We start from the raw sequence: 22,470 nt of genomic DNA on the forward strand, positions 1-22,470 counted from the left end.
GCAAGATATCCCAGAAATATTGATGAACTGAAACAGTTTTGTATGGAGGAATGGTCTAAAATTTCTCTTCCCCATTGTGCAAATCTGATCAGCAGCTACAGGAAACGTTTGGTGGAGGTTATCGCTGCTAAAGGAGGTTCTACCAATTATTAAGTACAAGGCTCCACATACTTTTTCCAGCCTGGACTGTGCACGATTAAACAATGTGATCACTAAAGAATTGAAGGTAGATTGTGTTTGTCTATTATTGTGACTTAGATGATGACAAAACCACACTTTATAAGTAATTAATGTAGGAAACCAGGTTCACAAAGGGTTCACAAACTTTTTCTTGCAACTATATAAAGGTTTTCCATAGCTATCATACAATGGCTATATTAAAAAAAAAGCCTTTTAAAACTGCTCCAAGATTGCTGGAACCCATTAGGCCACCTTGCTTTTGGTGATTTTTTTTATTACATGGTGGCTAATAGAAATTTAAAGGTATTATCAAGTGATGTTATCTGGACTGTTGGAGATAATAGGAAGATGACTGTTGGGAATAAACAGTGAGAAGTTTCTTGCTGTAATCAGAACCAAAGCTGTCTGGTTGTAGAGGTGCTGCTGAGTTGATTCCAAACATACTAGGCACAAAAGCGTTATTCAGCCCACCAGGACGACACTGGCTCCTAATGAAGCAATCAGACCATCCCTTCCTATAGCTCTGCAACTTGTTCTGTCACACCCCTCAACTCAACAAGATATCTCTATTCATAGAGGCATAATACTTGGGAGCATCTATAGCTGCTCTAGCAAACAGGCTTCAATTATAATAACTGATGCAAAGTAGTCCAAATGAAATGGTGCAGATGAGGATAACTGGGTCTGACAAATATAATAGATGGGTGACTTTTGATCTTTCTTATGGATGATGTGTACGTGATTTACACTCTCATGCACAAGGTCATTAAACCTTTGAAACCACGGTTGAAGCAAATCGACCACTTCCACATACAAGTCCATGTCACATTAAGCCATGTAATGTAAGTAACATAAAGGATTACCACATACTCTTCTTTTTAATACTCACAATATCTGGTTTTGGTAACTTGCTGTACTTCTTGGGGTCATCACTGTCATCATCCTGTTGCTGCCTCTGCGGCTGCCTGGGCTTTCTTCTACTAGATGGGCAAAGCAACCAATAATTAAAAATGTAGTTATATAAAAAATACTTAGTCTAAGAGTAACAAATTTAGATAACATCATGCTTTTACTTTGCACAATGATATACCCAGGCTGCAATTGCTTCCACTGTTTGCAAGAAGTTAGCACATTCTCCCATTTACCTCGTAGGCTTCCCCTGGGGGCTCTGATTTTCTCCCAAATTAGTAAATTGTGGCCATGCTAAGTTGGTGCCAGAAACATGACCACAATTGTGGACTGCCCCCACACATCCTCAGACTGTACTGGTCGTTGACACAAACAGCGCATTTCACTGTGTGTTTCAATGTACGTGTTATTGGCACAGATGGTTATGTACACATATTCCTGTATATTTTTAAATGCAGAATTTAGTGTTTCTTTACACAATCATGAGCAGACCAGTACAGCAATGTACAAAATCAAGGTATTCTTTATACCTAATGAGCAAGTTTTATGGCACAGTCTCCAACCCGACTGAAATGTATCTACAGATTATCTTCATTATCATTATCACATCATGCACAAAACGCTGGAGAAACTCAGCAGGCCAGGCTGCATCTATGGAAAAGAGTACAGTCGATGTTTTGGGTCCAGACCCTTTAGCAGGTCAATCAGTGAGCAGGTTAAACTTTCAAATGGATTGGTTTGAATAGGATGTTTATCATGGTCTTAAAGGGATGAAGCACAAGTCTTAATTATGGTATTAAGCGATCTGTTTGCAGTTCTCAGCAGGCCAGGCAGCATCTATAGCAATGAATAAACAGTCCACATATTGGGCTGAGACCCTTCTTCCAAGACTGGAAAGGTAAGTGGAAAACGCCCAAATAAAAAGGTGCGGGGAGGGGAAGGAGGCTAGCTAGAAGGTGATAGGTGAAGCCAAGAGGGTGGGAAAAGTAAAGGGCTGGAGAGGAAGGAATCTGATGGGAAAGAAGAGTGGACAAAGGAAAGGAGGTGAGGCATTAAATCTTCTCGACAACAGGTCTTTCTAATCACCAACTGCAATTCAACTGACAGTTCTCACACAATTTATGCAGGTTTACATCTCATTCAGATTGCATCCAAGTGAAAGATAAAGGGGAGAAATTGTTTTATATGTTGCTCCACAGTGCAACATCTGCAGCCCCCTACAACAGTTATCCAGTTGACATTACATTCAGGGTCGTGGGATCGCGCACCATGCAGTTAAATAAAGACTTGCTGGCGGTAAAGCGACTCGCGAAGCTGAAGAACACGCACAAAATGCTGGAAGAACTCAGTGCTTTAGGCGGCGTCTGTAGAGGGAAATGAACAGTCGACGTTTTGTGCTGCCTCGGCCTGAATCGTCGGCTGCTCATTTTCCGCTAATAATGCTGCCCGACCTGCTGAGTTCCTCCACTATTTGCAGAATATCTTGCGCATCGAGATGCTGAAGCGGAAAAAGGCGACGCATCTCCTCGCCGGCAATTCTCGCCTTCGGCTCCCGCGCCTCTATTACCAGGAACCCTCCCTGACCTGAACTCTTCCCCTCTGAAAACAAAACCCTTAATCTTTTCCATTCCTCCGCTTCCCCGAACAAAACTCGTTTCTCCTTCCAACAACATCCCTTCCCTTGAATCCAGACCTGTTTCTTACCTTCGCATGGTCTCCAACAGGAAGTCGTTGGTGTTCCCATCCTTAATGTCCCCCGGCAAACACCTTCAAAAATTATTATCGTTCTCCGTTGCAGGACAGAGACAAACCATGAAATATTAATCACTGCTTTTCCACAGATTTTAAATATGCTGATAGATGTTTCTTTTTATTTATTAGATTGTTGTAGTTCGAATGTGCAGCAAATTCATTATTTATTTTGCGTTTATTTGTCAACCCGGAATTGTTTTCTACTCGGACAACGGCCGGTTAATTTCATTGCCGTCGGTAGAGGGGGTACTTAAATTAATTCACGATATATTTTGCAAGTTAAAAGATATTTAATTGACAATTAAAATCAGGAATTATTTTATTAATTATTTAGACTTGGACCTTGACGGTAATGTGAGACTGGTGCGAATTGACAACATTTGGAAGACATCTGAATAATGCCCTCCCCTGGACTATTCGGGTGGGCTGTGCCAGCTGCCTGGTAACGGGGCCGCGCCGCGCTGGGAAGGTGGGGCCGCCGTGGATGCTGACACGTCCCGGGTGGAGCGACTGTCAGTGCTGCATCCAATACAGCGGGGTCCCCTTCAATGTTCAACTCGGAAACAGCGTCGTTAAGCAGCCCTGGCCCAAATTCTCCATCCTCGCTGTTGTCGTGAACGTAGCGAGAAAGGGGCTCGGAGGCCGGCGGAGCATCGATTCGGTGCATCAGCCGGTGTGGCGGCGGCATCATGAGGTCGGGACACGGCCTGACAGGTGGAGGAGCAGGAGTTGTCGAAGGAACCTGCTGAGCGTGAAGGGTGGAAGATGGAGGGCAGTGGGGAGGTAAACATTAAAACGCAATTTCAATTCACTCTTTCAAGCGTTGTGCCCTCATGGTTCACAAAATATGGGATTCCTCGGTGCCTACAGCTCCGGATCTACATATTGGCGGGTAGTTTGACGGTAAAGGCCAACTGAACCCAATTTATTTTCACTTAGTAACCATGCATGCACGAATTGTGATAAATGAACAACGAATGGGTATTTGATTTACTTACCTCTTCCTTATAGCAGAAGTATATGACATACACTCAATGACCACTTTATTAGATACCCCCTGTGCCTAATAAAGTGGCCCCTGAGTGTATGTTCGTGGTCTTCTGTTGCCGTAGCCCATCCACTTCCAGGTACGACGTGCTGTGCGTTCGAAGGTGCTCATTTGCACTTCACTGTTGTAACGCGCGGTCATTTGAATTACTGTCGTTTGCCTGTCAGCTGGAACCAGTCTGGTCAGGCTCCTCTGATCTCGCTCATTGACGAAATGTTTTTGCCCACAGAACTGCTGCTTATTGGAAGTTTTTAAATTGTTTTTTTTTTCACACCATTCTCTGTAAACTTTCAAGACTTGTGCTTGAAAATCCTAGGAAATTAGCAGTTTCTGAGATACTCAAACCACCTTGACTGGTTCTAGCTATCATTCTTTGTCAGGAAGCAACACACAAAATGCTGGAAGAACTCAGCAGACCAGGCAGCATCTGTGGGAAAGAGTAAACGGCGGGCATCTCAGGCTGAGCCCCTACATCAGGACCGGAAAGGAAGAGGGAAGTCAGAACAAGGTGGGGCCAATTGGTGAAAGAGATAAAGGGCTGGAGAGGGGGGAATCTGATAAGAGGACAGAAGACCGTGGAAGTAAGGGAAGGGGAGGAGCACCAGAGGGATGTGATGCCCCCTTCTTCACATTCACCATTCCCCATTTCTGTTTCCCTCCCACACCTCCCCTTCTTACCTACTCATCACCTCCCTCTCCTTTCTTCCGTGGTCTTCTGTCTTCTATCAGATTCCCCCTTTTCTTGCCCTTTATCTGTTTCACCAATCGACTTCTAGGAATTCTTCATTGAATGAATTATCTTCCAGTAGAACTTGATGCTTACCCCAGTAGGCAACCATAGAGGCAATCCTTATAATATACAGTCCTGTGTTAACTAACACCTTTGGATAAACTTTGATAAAGACCACTCTTTTTCCAGTATCTCTTCATTAACCCATGGTTTAGTAAGGGACAGATGACAGTCTCACCTCTGCCACAGCCAGCTTCGTGTGTAGTGTGCAATGCCTCTGGGACCTGAGCTGGACGAACTGAGAAGAATGCTTTTTGCCAACAGCCAAAATGTTGGTGCTTCACCAACCGGAGCTGGAGGAACTCAGCACTCAGCAAATCGGGCAACAATGGAGAACATTTAACATTTCAGTCAAGATTCTTCATCGTTCTTTTGTGTCTCCAAGACATTGGTGCTTGTTTGAATGTTCTGTTAAAGAACCATTCTGCTAAATAACTCTCAGTCTGCTCTGGGAACCATACATGGGACCCTTATCTATTTCCTTGTAGGGTCTGTAGGACATTCTATGTAGATTATTCTGAGATCAAAGACATTCTTCTGCACTAGTTTTGCTCCAAGGACTGCCTGCAGCAGAATTCGGATGAAATGGCCAAACTCATTCTTCACAAAATTAGGCATAGAGACGTCAAGGCATGCTGCTAATTGAAAACAAAAAAAAATGCCAGAAATATATAGTAAGGCAGCATCTGTGGAGTGAGAAGCAGAGTTAATGCTTTCAACCAATGATCTGTGCTGATAAAAGGTTCCAGTGATCTTAGAATAATGGAACATGTATGTTGTGCTGCATAACAGTTTGACTCTGTGTGACAGTGTTGGTTGAAAAAGTATTTTTCTCTTAGAAATGATTACAGCGTTGGGGCATTGGTTTTAATTTTACAACATTCCCTAAATTCAGGGAATGTTCCATTAGCATTGATTGACATTTAGAAAATGTGTTTTTCTTTCTCATTTTACCTGCCAAAATTGTACATTCTCACATTGGTTTGCATTGTATTACATTTTTGACCTTATTATCTTACCAGCAAATTTAGCATTCATATTTCTTGTCTTGCTGTCATCCAAGTTGTTTATATACTTTGTAAAAGGTGAGAATTTAACATCAATCTTTGTGCTACACCTTTTTGCACCTTGCCATTCAGAAACAAATCTATTCATAATTACTGTTTCCTATTAACCAGCCAACGTTCTATGTATTTACAGCCTACACAGTAAACTTTTCTTTCTACAATAACTTTTGATAAGGAACCACATCAAAGCCTTCTAGAAATCTTACTGTACTTTCAGTGTAAATGTTACTTCTTCAAAGAAATTTAATAAATTGGTCATGACCTCGAACTTTACTGAATGATCCTCAATGTTTGCTTCAAACATGTTCCCTATGTTACGAAGGATGAACAACTCTGATGGGCAGAAGGGTGCAGAGTTGCCCCCCCCCCCTTTTTGGAGAATCGCAAATCGCTACTATTTCGATGCTGTTATCAAGGAAGTAAGAGAGGCAAAGGAAAGCTGCCAGGGCAGTTGTTATTGATAACAACTCCTGAAAGTTAATGAGAGAGAGAAACACAGCTAAGGTGGAACGTCTCCTACTGATTGATTTACTGCTATTGTCTTGCAGAGAAGGATTGTTTACTTGGTACTGTTCTATTCATTGAAACCCCTCGGGGGCAACCAGAGTGGGCTGGTTTGATGGGTTACATCATCCCAACCTGATTGACACCTGAGACCCAGTGAGTGGGGATAAAAGTGAGGTCTGGGGTAACACCCCTCAGACGCTCCAGGAGAAATGCCAGTGAGCATCAGAACCCCCACGAGACAGGGTGGGAGATCGGAGACCGAACGAAGGGTTGGTAAATTTTAACTCTGTTTTGTAGCAAGACCGGTGGGGGCTTGTGTGTGTGTCCACCCTTGCCTGGGTGATGAGTCCACCACAAAAGAATGGTCTAGTTAAAGGATGGAGAGGTCATACGTGAAACAACAACGCATCGACGGATCAAAATCGTAAAGGAAGGTTAGCAAGATAATAGCTGTTACCTCTCTCTCTCTCTCTCCCCCTCTCTCTCCCCCTCTCTCTCCCCCTCTCTCTCCCCCTCTCTCTCCCCCTCTCTCTCCCCCTCTCTCTCCCCCTCTCTCTCCCCCTCTCTCTCCCCCTCTCTCTCCCCCTCTCTCTCCCCCCTCTCTCCCCCCCTCTCTCCCCCTCTCTCTCCCCCTCTCTCCCCCTCTCTCCCCCTCTCTCCCCCTCTCTCCCCCTCTCTCCCCCTCTCTCCCCCTCTCTCTCCCCCTCTCTCTCCCCCTCTCTCTCCCCCTCTCTCTCCCCCTCTCTCCCCCTCTCTCCCCCTCTCTCCCCCTCTCTCCCCCCCCTCTCCCCCCTCTCTCCCCCCCCTCTCCCCCCCCTCTCCCCCCCCTCTCCCCCCCCTCTCCCCCCCCTCTCCCCCCCTCTCCCCCCCCTCTCCCCCCCCTCTCCCCCCCCTCTCCCCCCCTCCCCCCCCCCTCTCCCCCCCCTCTCCCCCCCTCTCCCCCCCTCTCCCCCCCTCTCCCCCCCTCTCCCCCCCTCTCCCCCCCCTCTCCCCCCCCTCTCCCCCCCCTCTCCCCCCCCCTCTCCCCCCCCCTCTCCCCCCCCCTCTCCCCCCCCCTCTCCCCCCCCCTCTCCCCCCCCCTCTCCCCCCCCCTCTCCCCCCCCCTCTCCCCCCCCCCCTCCCCCCCCCTCTCCCCCCCCCTCTCTCCCCCCCCTCTCTCCCCCCCCTCTCTCCCCCCCCTCTCTCCCCCCCCTCTCTCCCCCCCCTCTCTCCCCCCCCTCTCTCCCCCCCCTCTCTCCCCCCCCTCTCTCCCCCCCCTCTCTCCCCCCCCTCTCTCCCCCCCCTCTCTCCCCCCCCTCTCTCCCCCCCTCTCCCCCCCCTCTCCCCCCCCTCTCCCCCCCCTCTCCCCCCCCTCTCCCCCCCTCTCTCCCCCCCTCTCTCCCCCCCTCTCTCCCCCCCTCTCTCCCCCCCTCTCTCCCCCCCTCTCTCCCCCCCTCTCTCCCCCCCTCTCTCCCCCCCTCTCTCCCCCCCTCTCTCCCCCCCCTCTCCCCCCCTCTCCCTCCCCCTCTCCCTCCCCCTCTCCCTCCCCCTCTCCCTCCCCCTCTCCCTCCCCCTCTCCCTCCCCCTCTCCCCCCCCCTCTCCCCCCCCTCTCTCCCCCCTCTCCCCCCCCTCTCTCCCCCCCCTCTCTCCCCCCCCTCTCTCCCCCCCCTCTCTCCCCCCCCTCTCTCCCCCCCCTCTCTCCCCCCCTCTCTCCCCCCCCTCTCTCCCCCCCCTCTCTCCCCCCCCTCTCTCTCCCCTGAACTTTATATTTCCACCTGACAATTCATTATCCCCTAGACCACGATAGAGCTTGTTTCATTACTGATTATTATTATACCCGCACTTTTAGGTTTAGTATTGCTAACGTATATTCTCTGTATATTCACATTGATATTATTTTGTATATTTTTGCTAATAAGTATTGTTGAAAATAGTATCACCAGACTCCAACGGACACTTCTATCTTTGCTGGTAAGACACCCAGTTACAGGGTACTTACAAATTGGGGGCTCGTCCGGGATTTGATACCAAATTGGAGGGCCAGTGAATCGGGCTGTAAATATTGCGAAAGGATTAAATCTCACAGAGGTGAGGTCATCAATGAAAAAGTGGGAGATGTGGAGGGCCACATCAGTATTATATTGAGAAGGATGTGTTTTCGGCTGAGGTATTGGAACATATCCCTGAAAAGGTACTAGCTATTGGGACGGCTCAGGTAGAGTTGGAAAAATTGAGGCTGGATGTGGAACAGAAGAAAAGGGAGTATGAGCTCCAGCTAAAGGAGTTAGAAGTGAAAAGGGAGAAAGAAAGAGCTGAGAAGGAGGAAAGAGCTGAAAAACAGGAAGTATGAGGAGAAGGAGAAACAAAGGCAGCATGAGCTGGAAATGGAGAAGTTAAAGCAAGAGAGAAGAGTCCCGGGGCAGACCGAGAGGAGAAGTTTAATGTTAGTAGGGAGTTTAGGTTAGTACCTCCATTCGAGGAGACAGATGTTGATAGTTATTTCTTGCATTTTGAAAAGGTGGCGGTGAATCAGAAGTGGCCCAGAGATCAGTAGGTGGCGTTGTTACTAAGTGTGTTAAAAGGGAAGGCACAATGGGCATATGCGGCGTTGTCTGTGGAGAAGTCTGCAAATTATGAGGAAGTAAAACAGGGTATCCTTCGGGCCTACGAGTTGGTACCTGAGGCATATAGACAGAAGTTCAGAGATTTAAAGAAAGTGTGGAATCAGACGTATGCAGAGTTTGCCTATGAGAAGGGTGTGCTCTTAGATCGTTGGTGTGCGGCAGAAAGGGTGGAGGAGGATTTCCATCATTTCAGAGAGCTAATTCTGATTGAGGAATTTAAAGGTTGTGTTTCGGATGATATCCGGATGTATTTGAACGAGAAGCTGAATAAGTCTATATCAGAATTTGCCAGGTTCGCAGATGAATATGCCCTAACCCACAAGACAAAGTTTTCCTCGAATAAGAGTTACCAGAAAGACTGTAGGGACGGTAGAGAAGGCCCGCTGGCTGAGGTAGAAAATAAGCCGGGAGCTAGTGGTAAAGGGAAGGAGGAAGAAAGGCAGGCTGGCAGGAGGGTTCCTGGCTTGACCTGTTTTAACTGTGGAAAGGTTGGTCATATTGCATCTAAGTGCTTTGCTCTGAGGAAGGAGACAGGAAAAGGGAACGCAGCAGTCCCTACAGGGTGTATTGTGTCGATCAGCAAATTGACGACAAAGGCCCAGGTAGATAAAACACGAGAGGGGCATGAGAAATTTATTTCAGAAGGGACCGTGTCTGTGAAAAAGGGAGAAACCCCAGTTCCAGTGAGGATCAGTAAGGTTCTAGATTTTGGTCCTAAGACTGGAGAGGTAGTTTTGAGAGGCATAGGAAAAGGGACAGAAGCTGTACCTTTACATGGGATCATTATAAGTTGTGACCTGGTATCTGGACCAGTTGAAATAGGGGTGCGGTCAGAATTACCGAGAGACGGCGTGGACGTCCTTCTTGGTAATGATTTAGCAGGGGGTGAGGTGTGTTCAGCAAGGAAGCTGATGAGCAAGCCTGTAAAGGCTGAGGACCTGCCCCTAGATTCCAAGATCTATCCTGCATGCACGATCACTCGCAGCATGTCGAGAAAGGCAGCTGAAAAAGAGACCAGTTTAAATCAGTCCAGTGTCGATTTGGCTGAGACGTTTTTACCGACCCTGTACCAAGAGGGGTTAGGGGATGGTAAAACGGAGAATAGGGAGGTGAAAGAGAGTAAAGGAGAGGAGGTAGACCTACCCTTAGCCAAGAGGGAATTTATAGAGGCACAGAGTAAAGATGAGAAACAGATAAGGCAGTTAGAAGGTCCAGGGTTGGACATGGATGATCTGTCTGGCTTGACGGAACTGTTTGAAGAAGTTGAAAAATTTAATTGTGTTCCCGATAATGACATGAGGGCAGTCCTAGATGAAAAGAATGCCGTTACCTTGAAGGAGTCTGCTGGGTTAGCAGATGAAATTGTTTTAACCCGCAGGGTTGAGTTTACTGCGGATGGGAGTTGCCCAGAGAGTAACTGGGAGGATCAGGGGAACTTAGAATTTGAAAAAGGGATTGGTATGGAAAGCCTGGAAGAGGTAGACGTCCCGTTTGAGTGTGTTCAAGATGTGGATGCACATGGTACTGAACCGAGCAATGAAACTCAGAAAAAGTCTGAGGTATCTGATTTAGTTGAAAAGGAATGCAGTCCTTTTGGTTCAGATGGACTTGGTTCAGTGAAGAAAGGGTTAACCTTGGTACCAGTGGGAAGTGAGAATTCTCAGTTGTTTGTGTTAGAAGGTGTGTTAAAAGTTAGTGAGGAGATGGGAGCTGGTGATGTGAATATTATTATTGAAGGAGAAGGGAAAAGTGTAGTGCCTAAATTAAATAAAGAAAATTTAAAGTTTGGATTGGTTTCAGAAGCAGTAACCAGGCTGAAGGAACAATGGCTTGTTAACAAGGTGCCTGTGGATCAATTACAGTTTGTTTTGGAATTTAAAGGTAAACCACTTGCAGGTGTTAAACTGAAAACTAATAAAATGAAGGGTCCTGAAGATAAAACTAATGACTTGCTTAAAAATAAAGAATTGTGTGGAAGTTCAGAAGATGGGCTAAGTTTGGAAAACATTGTTGATAAAATAACTCCTATGAAAGGAGTATGGGAAAGCCTATTCCACACTGGTGAGCAAGCTAACCACGTGAGAGTTAAATGGAAAAGAGGCAAAGATTGACAAAATGCCACTTTAAATAACAGGATCTGGTTTTGAGGGATTTCAACAAAGCATGTAAATAATAAAGACAACACCATGGAAGATTGACTGTTGAGTTTAAAAGTAAAATAAAAAATTAGTATTTGCATAAACTTTAGTAATGTACTACAGAATAATGACACATGTATTGGTTCACATTTTGTAATATATACTTAAGATCACAACCCTTTAGTTTTGTTTTTGCTGAAGAAAAGGAATAAAAATAGTGGTTATTAAATTGGAGTCTGATGCTGCATGAATTTATTAAGGTACAAGATATTAAGATATTAAAGGAAGTGACAATGTAATCGCTAACTGTTTAGATGCTAAGTTGAATGTATATCTGTATTGCTCTGTAGTTAAAAAAACTCTTCTGTATTTTGTTAGATTCTGTAATTTTGTAAGACTCTGTATTAGTTAATTTTCCCCTTTGGTGAAAATTCTTAGAAGGATGGGGGTGTTACGAAGGATGAACAACTCTGGGCAGAAGGGTGCAGAGTTGCCCATACCCCCCCCCCTTTTTGGAGAATCGCAAATCGCTACTATTTCGATGCTGTTATCAAGGAAGTAAGAGAGACAAAGGAAAGCTGCCAGGGCAGTTGTTATTGATAACAGCTCCTGAAAGTTAATGAGAGAGAGAGACACAGCTAAGGTGGAACGTCTCCTACTGATTGATTTACTGCTATTGTCTTGTGGAGAAAGATTGTTTACTTGGTACTGTTCTATTCATTGAAACCCCTCAGGGGGCAACCAGAGTGGGCTGGTTTGATGGGTTACATCATCCCAACCTGATTAACACCTGAGACCCTGTGAGTGGGGATAAAAGTGAGGTCTGGGGTAACACCCCTCAGACGCACCAGGAGAAACGCTAGTGAGCATCAGAACCCCCACGAGATAGGGTGGGAGATCGGAGACCGAACGAAGGGTTGGTAAATTTTAACTCAGTGTTTTGTAGCGAGACCGGTGGGGGCTTGTATGTGTGTCCACCCTTGCCTGGGTGACGAGTCCACCACAGAAGAATGGTCTAGTTAAAGGACGGAGGGGTCATACATGAATGGCCACAACAACAACGCATCGACGGATCAAAATTGTAAAGGGAGGTTGGCAAGATAATAGCTGTTACTGTTCACCCGTTTTCTTTCTCTCTCTCCCTCTCCAACAATTGCAACACATCAACAACTACCTCAGCCTGCATGAACTGAACTGAACTTTATATTTCCACCTGACAATTCATTATCCCCTAGACAACGATAGAGCTTGTTTCATTAGTGATTATTATTATACCTGCACTCTTAGGTTTAGTATTGCTAACGTATATTCACATTGATATTATTTTGTATATTTTTGCTAATAAGTATTGTTGAAAATAGTATCACCAGACTCCAACGGACACTTCTATCTTTGCTGGTAAGACTCCCAGTTACGGGGTACGTAACACCTATAACAAATCTCAGCTAAATTGCTTGGAGTTTCATATTCTTATCTCCCTTTTTACATTTTTACATTTGTAAACAAGATTTACATTTGTTATTTTTCAATCAAATGGAACCTTCTCCAAATACAGTATAGGGGAAGTTGGAAAATGAAAATCAAGTGCTCAACTGTCTCAGTAGCAATTTCCTGATGTCTATCAGGTCCCAGGAGCTTCAAAGTTCAAAGCAAATTTTATTATCTGAGTACCTATATATTACCATATACAACACGGAGATGCATTTTCTTGTGGGGCATACTCAAAAAATCTATAGAGTACCTATATCAGAATCAATGAGAGATCATCCAAGTAGGGCATTCAACCACAGGGCAGAAGAGAACAAACTGTGCAAATGTAAAAAGAAGAAATAATAATACATGTGTTTCATGTAAATGTGCTCAATGGTTGGGAGGGCTGTACCTGTGATAGACTGAGCCCTATCCACTACTTTTTGAAGGATTTTCCATTCACGGGCATTGGTGTTTCCATACAAGGCTGGAATGAAAGCAGTCGATATTCTTTCCACCACACATCTATAGCAGTTTGTCAAAGTTTTAGATATCATTACAAATATCTGTAAACTCCTGAGGAATTAGAGGTGCAACCAGCCATGCTTTCTTCATAATTGCATTTGCGTTCTGGGTTCAGGACAAGTCCTTCGAAATAATAACACTTAATTTAAAGTTGGTGACTCTCTCTGGTTCTGATCCTCCGATAAGGATTGGCTTATGGACCTCTGGTTTCCTTCTCCTCTATAATCAGATCCTTGCTCTTGCAGGCATTGTGTGAGAGGTTGTTATGATACTACTCAACCGGATTTTCAGTCTCCCTTCTGTGTACTGATTCAGCCTATGACAGCCTTCTTAGGGTAGCTCCCACACTTTTGTTCAGTGCCACTCCTTGGTGATTGTAATTATCCTGAATTTGTCCTTCACTTCTAATTATTGACTTGCAGCTGTCTGTGGGATGTCACTTGTATCCTGATTAGCAAATTTATCGGTAATATCCTTGATTTCCATCAGATTTTCCAGAGTGATTTACTGTGGATTGACCCGCACTTTGTTAACTTTTCTTTCAAAAATATTATCTATTTTTATTTCTATTACTTAATTTCTTTATTCTTGGTAATGTTTCAGTCTTTTTAAATATTCTCTTTAAGTTTAATACTGTCTTTAACTTTTTCAATCTACCTTGGATGGTAGATTCTCCCTCTGGAATTTTTAAAATTTTCTAGGGGAATATATTCATTCTGTGTGTTTTGAGCTCCCTTAAAATATCTGCCATAGCATGTTGATTGACTGATCCCTTAAACTAAGTTGCCAGTTTATTTTAATGCTTTCCTGGCCGCTCAGTTGCTCCTATTTAAGTTTAAAATATGAGTCTTTTACTCAATTTTTCCTCTACTAGAAAAACTAAATGGAGAATTCAATTATATTATTTCTTCTACTTTAAAGCATTTTCACAATGTAGTCATTCCACCATGTTACCTGATCTTTGTTCCCATTATCACCCAATCCAATGGCAAAAACGTGTGGAATAAGGTTAAGAGGGGCCAGGATTTTTAACAGGAACTTGGGTGGAAGGTAAAGTTAAGGAGAAGCAGAGTGGTGCTACCTCTTGTTTGTAATAAAGAACCTGAACAACAAATACGTAGGGCTGTTGATCTTGTAGTATGTCAGGCAGAACTCTTTTCTGCTTTATCTGGAGACTGTAAATGCATCTACAGAGACACAATATGTAAATTTCTAGAGGAATGTGTGTGAGGAGGGTGTGGAATTGCACCTGATATGATTCCTGATGACTATCTTAAACTGCTCAGTAAATGAAATGGTTGATTCTTTCAACAACAACTTGACAACCATATTAAACATAGTGACCTTCCTTATGGTTTAAAAAAATTACTTAGTAAAATATCGTCATGGTTAAACAATTCTGTCTGCGAGCACAAGAGGTTATGAAGAGTAGCTGAGAGAAAATGAAAGAAATCTGAGCTAGAAATTATCCTTGAACCCAAAAAAGATAGATATTTCAATGTCATTGACCAAAGGCATGAGGGAATTGAACTGGATATTAAACACAAGGTGGCATAAAATAATTCGAGGATGAAAGTGTTTGGATGGGCCAGTCATACACCCTCAAAGACATAACAAACTCATTGACCTCTTTTAATGTAACATGTCTTTGTGGCGTAAATACATGTGCAGTTTTGTGTATTAGTTGGACATCAATGAAAGTTTCCCTATCCGCTTTGCATTAGAAACAAAACAAATTTTACTGAGGTAATTGTCTCTAAGTACTATCTTAGAGTATATGGCTAAAGCATGATGTAAGCAATCTTTAAAAGAGTGCTCAATATCTAGATTGACTATTTATGAAATCCTGTGTCAACTTTTTAAAGTTCCATTCTAGAGACTGCAGCAGACAAATCTAATCTACCATTTCAGATCTTATTGCGGTATTAGTGTTTCTGTTCTTTGCATGGTGATAATGACAAAGCAGTCAGGTGCGAGGTATTACAATACAACTAGAAATTCAACCTCCAGACCTTATAGACTGGAGGGTGACAATAGGTGACAATAGCTCACTTCTCAAGTTGCCATGGTGGGTGAAAACTGCAACAGAGAAGGAATCTATCTTGGTTTATTTTTGCCGTCAGACTTAAAGTTCCCTTCCATTAAAAACGTGGCTTTCTCTCATTAGTGTTAGAGGCTTCTTCCTTGGAGGAATACTGACTTATTTGCTGCAATGTAATTTTAAAATATTATCTCTAATCTTCAAATGACTGGTAGCTTCTGCTCAAAGTAAATTTATCATCTAAGTGCATATATGTCACCATAAACAACCCCAAGATTCATTTTCTTTTGGCCTTACTTAGTAAATCCAAGAACCATGATAGAATCAATGAAAGACCACACGCAGCAGGATGGACAACCAATCTGCAAAAGACAAGCTGTGCAAACACAAAAGAAAAATAAATAGTAAATAAAGAAGCAATAAGTATCTAGAACACGAGATGAAGAACCTTTGAAAGTGAATCCGTAGGTTGTGGGAACAGTTCAGTGATGGGGCGAGTGAAGCTAATCCCACTAGTTCCAAGATCATGATAGTTGAGTGGTGATAACTGTTGCTGAACCTGGTGGTGTGAGTCCTGTACTTTCTTCCTGATGGCAGCAACGAGAAGAGAGCATGGCTTGGGTGGTGGTGGTTCTCCTGCAAGAGTGCTCTATGCAGGTGTGCTCAATGGTAATGGGGGGCTTTACCCATGATGGACTGGGCTGTATCCACTACTTTTTGTAGGATTATCCATTTAAGGACATTAGTGTTTCCACACCATGCTGTGATACAACCAGTATATTCACTCCACCACACATCTCTACGGTATGATGTGGATAATACAGTTCCTTTAACAAATGAATTTGGAATCTGATCTTTCTTTTTACTTTGAAGGGAATGTTCATACAATCCTTTTCTCGGGAAATTTGTAAATGTGTATTGAATCACAGTAAAATATTAACCCACGTTTGAGCATGCTAGTCTGATGTTCCTGTTGTATAGTATGCTAAGAAATCGATATATGCTCGTTAGCTATTTTAATTGACATGTTCTAACTTGTCTAAGGATTTGCAACTCTTTCATGGCTGGGGTTCTATCCTGGTGTCCTAATCAAAAAGGTGTGTCAATGTGCTTGAATACTGCAATTTGTTAGATTGTGGGGATTCTCTGTAAATGTTTTGTTGGTTTTCTGTGCTTTGCACTTTTTTTTTATTTCTTGCAGCTTCTGAGGCTCCATTTGAGTGACCTATTAGTGCTTGTGGCAGTATGATAAAGCAATTATGGTTAACTATACATTTGTTACACTTAAGATGTCAAATTGTACCCATCATTACCTCTCTAGTAGTGTACATTGTACACCAATTTTCTTTCCCCTGAAACATGTTAACTAAAAAGCCAGTAATTAAAATTCATTATTTGTGTTAATAGTAATAAACCAGCAGACCAGACTAAACAAAAGAAAATAATACAGTGGTGGGGGTGGGGGATGTTGGGAGGGGAGAGGACATTTTCAGACAAAATGCTAGTAGGCAAAAATGGCCAGCCCTCACAAAATGCAAACTTGAGGAGCAACACCTCATCTGTTGTCTAGACACTGCAACCTGCAGGACTCAGTATCAAACTCGCCAAATAGTTGACTAATATTTTCTTTCTGCGTGTATTAGAACTGGGCATATTTGTCTACCTTTATTTTGGCTTGACTTTTTCCTTTCTCCTTTTCCCAATTTTTTTTGTATTTTCTGATCTGCTGTGCATATCCTGCAGACTTACCATAAACAACACATTACACACAAAGGTACTGATCCTGAGCTTAACTAACATTTTTAATCATCCTGTCTTATTTTATGAAATAAGTTCCCCCGTTCAACCCTTCCATTTTCTCTGTCTTTTCTGCTATTTATAATATCTTTTTTCTCACTTTCCCAACTCCGATGAAGTATCTTGGACCTTAAGTGCTAAGTGTTTCTCTTTCCATAGTTGCTGCTCCTCATGTTGAGTCTTTCCCAAGGTTTTCTGTCTTTATTTAAGAATTGTGCTGTTGGCTGGTTTTTAGACTTCAGGTGTAGTTTCTAGTTTCTTGATCAATTAAAAAGATTATTTAGTGATTAATCGCGAAGCTGTCTGCGGGAGCTTGTTATGTTAAAATGCTTTACTGCATTAGAGTCGATCCTTTTGTTATGGTATGTTGCTGTAGTTGTTGGCAAGGCAATTGTTTATTGCCCATACTTATTTGTACTTGGAGGAGATAGAGATGAACCAGAGCAATCCTTGTGGTCTGCACTTCAGGGACACTTGATACAGTTCAGAACATACTGAAATTGCAAAGAAAGCAATATGTACAAGTCTTTTTGTCTTTGTTTCGTATTAATAATCTAGCTGAGGCATTGAGTCCTATATAGAGCAGGACACCACCTGGATTTAGCAGAGTAAGAGAGGAAACAATGTCCTGTAAATGGAAAAATACAGAGGAGCCATTTTCATTTGTATGGAAGACAAAAAAAAGTGTCTCAGCCCAAAACCTTGACTGTTCTCTTTTCCACTGATGCTGCTTGGCCTGCTGAGTCCCTCTAGCATTTTGTGTGTGTTGCTTGGATTTCCAGCATCTGCAGATTTTCTCTTGTTTGAAACAGTGTTCAGTGTTCAGATGACTTTTGCCATCTTCGGTTAAACGAGGAACACCAACATTTTGTTCTTGTAACACACACAAAATACTGGAGGAACTCAGAAGGCCAGGCAGCATCTATGGAAAAGAGTAAACAGACGATGTTTTCGGCCGAGAGAGTGGACCCCAAAATTCTGAGGATGCATGGTAACATATTTAAAGTTGTAATAAGCCTAAGCTTTGTAGAGAATTATAAAATGTTGAGGAGAATACTGAACTACTCTAAAGCTGTAGTTTTTTGCAATATTTAATTGACAGCTGGGATTCAGAAATCTCTTGTCCTTTACCTCACTTTTCCATCTTTTACAACTTATTTTTAATGCTATGGAAATCCGGTCTGGTTGGCAGATAGAAAGCAAAGGGTAGCGGTGAATGGGTGTTTCTCGGAATGGCAGGTGGCGACTAGTGGGGTGCCACAGGGCTCGGTATTGGGACTGCAGCTGTTTACGATTTACATCAACGATTTAGATGAAGGCATTGAGAATAACATCAGCAAGTTTGCTGATGATACTAAGCTGGGTGGCAGTGTGGCATGTGATGAGGATGTTAGGAGAATTCAGGGTGACTTGGATAGGTTGAGTGAGTGGGCAGATACTTGGCAGATGGCGTTTAATGTGAATAAGTGTGAGGTTATCCACTTTGGGAATAAGAACAGGAAGGCAGATTATTATCTGAATGGTGTAGAGTTAGGTAAGGGAGAAATACAAAGAGATCTAGGAGTCCTTGTTCATCAGTCACTGGAGGTGAATGAGCAAGTGCAGCAGGCAGTGAAGAAGGCTAATGGAATGTTGGCCTTTATTACAAAGGGAATTGAGTACAAGAGCAAGGAAATCCTTTTGCTTTTGTACAGGGCCCTGGTGAGACCACACCTGGAGTATTGTGTACAGTTTTGGTCTCCAGGGTTAAGGAAGGACATCCTGACTGTAGAGGCAGTGCAGCGTAGATACACAAAGTTTATTCCTGGGATGTCCAGACTGTCTTTCGCAGAGAGGTTAGAGAGACTGGGCTTGTACACGCTGGAATTAAGGAGATTGAGAGGGGATCTGATTGCAACATATAAGATTATTAAGGGATTTGACAAGATAGAGGCAGGAAATATGTTCCAGATGCTGGGAGAGTCCAGTACCAGAGGGCATGGTTTGAGAATAAGGGGTAGGTCATTTAGGACAGTTAAGGAAAAACAACTTCTCCCAGAGAGTTGTGGGGGTCTGGAATGCACTGCCTCGGAAGGCAGTGGAGGCCAATTCTCTGGATGCTTTCAAAAAGGAGCTGGATAGGTATCTTATGGATAGGGGAATCAAGGGATATGGGGACAAGGCAGGAACCGGGTATTGATAGTAGATGATCAGCCATGATCTCAGAATGGCAGTGCAGGGTCAAAGGGCTGAATGGTCTACTTCTGCACCTGTTGTCTATTGTCTTTGGCTATACAATGCAAAGTATCAATGCAATCTGGATGTAGAATGCTAGTGCTTCATTTACAGGATTTAAAACTCACTGTGCAGGAATACCCCATGCTGCTCTAACCCTGGCTTTGATGTAAGATTAATCTGCAATTAAGTTTACTATTGTACAGATATAGGGTTTAGAATTCAATATTGTAGAAGAGCATGTTACTACTAGTCCAAATAGCACTCCTACCACTGCAGTGTGGGTAAAATGGAGCTACTCCATGGTAACACTCTGGTCCATCCCAGTGTTATATTTACTGTGCCACATAGTAAGAAGTTGTAAGTGTAAGGTGCCTGATACAGCGTACCTTGGATAGCTGCAGGAGCTGCACTGGAATATGGCAGTGTCATTGACCATTTCTGTAAGTACTATTCTGTGGATTTATTCATTATAGAGTTACTTTTGGTAGTAAAGTTTGATAAAAGTAATCTGAGTCTCTTCAGATTGTATTTCTTAAAGTTTTTATGGAATAGTCAGCTCAATACCCAAATTAGAAATCTTCTTAAAGTCATTAAGCATTTAATATATGAATTCAAAAATAGACATCAAACAGACAATGGTATTAGTTACTTCCAGATGGAAGTTTTACAAGTTTTTAAGGTTAAACTGAGGGAATGAGATGGTGTATAGAAAGAGCAATAATGCAAAGAACAAGCTGAAAGAATGAAATGCATGCCCAGGGCTTGAAATTTAGGCCAAATAGTAGATATAGCGAAAAATGGATTTATGAATGAGGGTCATTATGTTAGCCTTGTCTTGTCTTGTGATTATATTACCCTATTGTCTTGTTTATTATTTATTGTGATGCCTGCACTATTTTGTGCACTTTATGCAGTCTGGGTAGGTCTGTAGTCTAGTGTAGTTTTTTTCTGTGTTGTTTTTTATGTAGTTCAATCTAGTTTTTGTACTGTGTCATGTAACATCATGGTCCTGAAAAAACGTTGTCTCATTTTTACTATGTACTGTACCAGCAGTTATGGTCGAAATGACAATAAAAGTAACTTGATTTGACTTGACTAGCAATTGAGCAGCCAATGAAGGAGAGACATCTAACAATGCTGCAAATACTTAATTATTGAGCACAGTTCTTTAGCTTTCTTTTTAATATTAAGACATCTGGGGTTAGTGTTGGAAAGTGTTGCTTGGATCAAATAATCAGCCACGATCTTAATGAATAGTGGAATTGCTATGAGATGTTGAATAGCCTATCCCTAATTCTATTATCTATGATGTACCAAAAGGGTTCAAATTGAGGGAGTAGCTGAGAAGATTGTAATTGGACTAGGATTTCAAACTTTTTTTCTGAGACATGAACAGGATGGTTTTTGTAGATTTTAAAATGTTTCATCTTTCCCATGATCTACGTCTGTTCACAAGCTCAAGATATTTCAAAGCATATAAAAGAAAATTCAGTATTTTTAAAACATAGTGCTAATGTTTTTCAGGCTTCCTACTTGCTTGTCTGACAATTATGCTGGAAATTCTGTGTAATTGCTCCTCAAGTGCATCCACTCCTCTTCAACTCTACCATCCATTCCATTTCTGAACCACAAGTAATATATTTAATACTTGATATCTCAATATTGTTCCCCTTTATGCCCCCTGATTCCACATTACCATCTGACTCCACCACACACTCTAGGCCATTCCTTCTTCTACTTGTACTCTTTCACTACTCATTATGGTTTTCTATAAGGGCAGAACAAAGAAGAAGTAGAAATAGTGCCAGCTCTTCTGTCCAGTAACTTAACAGCTGATCTTTACCTTTGGACTGCTTTCCTGTACTAACAATATACCTTGATTATTTTAATATCTAAATGCCTATTGATCTTTGCCTTAAACATACTTAATAACTGAATCTTCAGAGTGGGTTTGAGAATTCTGAAGATTCTTCTATGAAGGAGGAAATTTCATGCCGTTTTCAATGTTGAATGGCCAGCTCATTCTGAGATGGTGACACCTGGTTCAATACAATGTAAAGGGAACATCAAATCTTCACCTACCCTCTCAAGCCCCATAAGAATTTTGCTGATTCAATCTGATCATGTATCTTTTCCTAAAATCATGAAAATGCAGTTTCAATTTATTTAATTTCAATGCATTGGACAAAATCTTCATCACAGGAACTAATCTCGGGAGCCATTGCTATGCTTTCTCGGTCACAGGTAGGAAGCCCAGCTCTGTACGTAATATTACAAGTCTGGTGTCAAATATTACAAGAATGGTGTCTGTGCACATGTACTTTACTTCCATAGAAATATTTTGCCTTCTGGTTACTTGCTGTACCTGTATGTTACTTTACAATAATCTGTGCAAAAGACCTCTCAATACCTGACATAGGTTTGTGAATTGCTTCGTGAAACACCTTTGCTCTGTCCACTGCAACAGGCAGGATTTCCTTGTAGCTAGCCATTTTTATCCCACTTCCCATTCCCACACTGACAAGTCCTCCTCCATTGTCAGATATAGATATGGAGCAACATCTCATATTTTGTCTTGGTAGTTTTTTACCTGATTGCGTCAACATCAGTCTCTCTAACTTCTAATAGCTAGTCCCCTTTGATTGTCCTATTAGCCTTATTTCCCTTATCCCTGTCAAAACAAGGTCAAAGAAAAGCAAAAGTAATTCTTTCCCCTTTTTGTCCCCTGCCCTCATAATCTGCCCATTATCTTCATCTTCCTCCCACTTGTTCTCCATGTCAGTTCCTTAATTCCATGATCTACTGTCCTCTCCTATCAGAGTTTGACTTCTTCACCCCTTTGCTTCCTCCACCTATCCCTCTCAATTTCTCATCTCATTCTCTTCCTTCCCCACCCTACTGACTTCCCCCTTTTATTCTGGCTGCTCCCTTTCTTTCCAGCCCTGCTGAAGGGTCTTGGGCTGAACTGTTGACTGTTCATTTTCTCAATAGATGCTGCTTGACTTGCTTAGTCAATTCAGCATTTTGTGAGTATTGCTCCTAATTTCCAACACCTGCAGTCTCACTTGTGTCACCGACACCTTTCCATCTCTTGGCACTGAAAGACCATAATACCTAGGTGAAGAATTAGGCTTGTCCTACTTTGTTTATCTTCTTTATGTGCTGTTCATTAATCATTCCTCATTCCATACTAGTATTACTCTTAATTCTATATGTTCTAATTTTGTTTAATTTTGTTTTGTAAGGTCCCTTACAAAATGGCTTCTGGAGGTCCAATTTCAACCCTTCAACTTCTTGTCCTTTATCTATTCTTCTAATTACAAGTTGAATAAAACTCTTAACAGATATATCAAATATGAATTTCTTTTTATAAGTCCATGTTGACTGTGACTAGTCTCATTATTATTGACTTCGGTTTATTCCAC

At 42.5% G+C, this 22,470-nt stretch overlaps 2 protein-coding genes across 5 annotated transcripts in view; one reads left to right on the plus strand and one right to left on the minus strand.

Moving 5' to 3' along the window:
* utp3 (UTP3 small subunit processome component) overlaps positions 1 to 2,914 on the minus strand; it is a 29,267-nt gene extending 26,353 nt beyond the window's left edge. Inside the window, exons 1-2 of one of the 3 annotated variants that reach the window (XM_059951890.1) lie at positions 2,794 to 2,914; positions 1,070 to 1,160 (exon numbers count right to left, since the gene is read on the minus strand). In XM_059951890.1, the coding sequence (XP_059807873.1) occupies positions 1,070 to 1,160; positions 2,794 to 2,801 (99 nt within the window). In that variant the 5' untranslated portion in view covers positions 2,802 to 2,914. Of the gene's footprint in view, positions 1 to 1,069; positions 1,161 to 2,673; positions 2,733 to 2,793 lie in introns of those variants that run through there. The other 2 variants (XM_059951891.1, XM_059951889.1) reach the window with 2 other exon arrangements.
* Positions 2,915 to 3,298: 384 nt separating this feature from the next.
* The window catches only part of ccdc30 (coiled-coil domain containing 30), a 117,405-nt gene continuing 98,233 nt past the window's right edge, over positions 3,299 to 22,470 (plus strand). For both annotated transcript variants that reach the window (XM_059951886.1, XM_059951887.1), the window contains exon 1: positions 3,299 to 3,624. In XM_059951886.1, coding sequence (XP_059807869.1) covers positions 3,607 to 3,624 — 18 coding nt within the window. In that variant the 5' untranslated portion in view covers positions 3,299 to 3,606. The remainder of the gene's footprint in view (positions 3,625 to 22,470) is intronic.

Source organism: Hypanus sabinus, chromosome 27 (genome assembly GCF_030144855.1).
Source record: "Hypanus sabinus isolate sHypSab1 chromosome 27, sHypSab1.hap1, whole genome shotgun sequence".
Classification (NCBI taxonomy): Eukaryota; Metazoa; Chordata; class Chondrichthyes; order Myliobatiformes; family Dasyatidae; genus Hypanus; species Hypanus sabinus.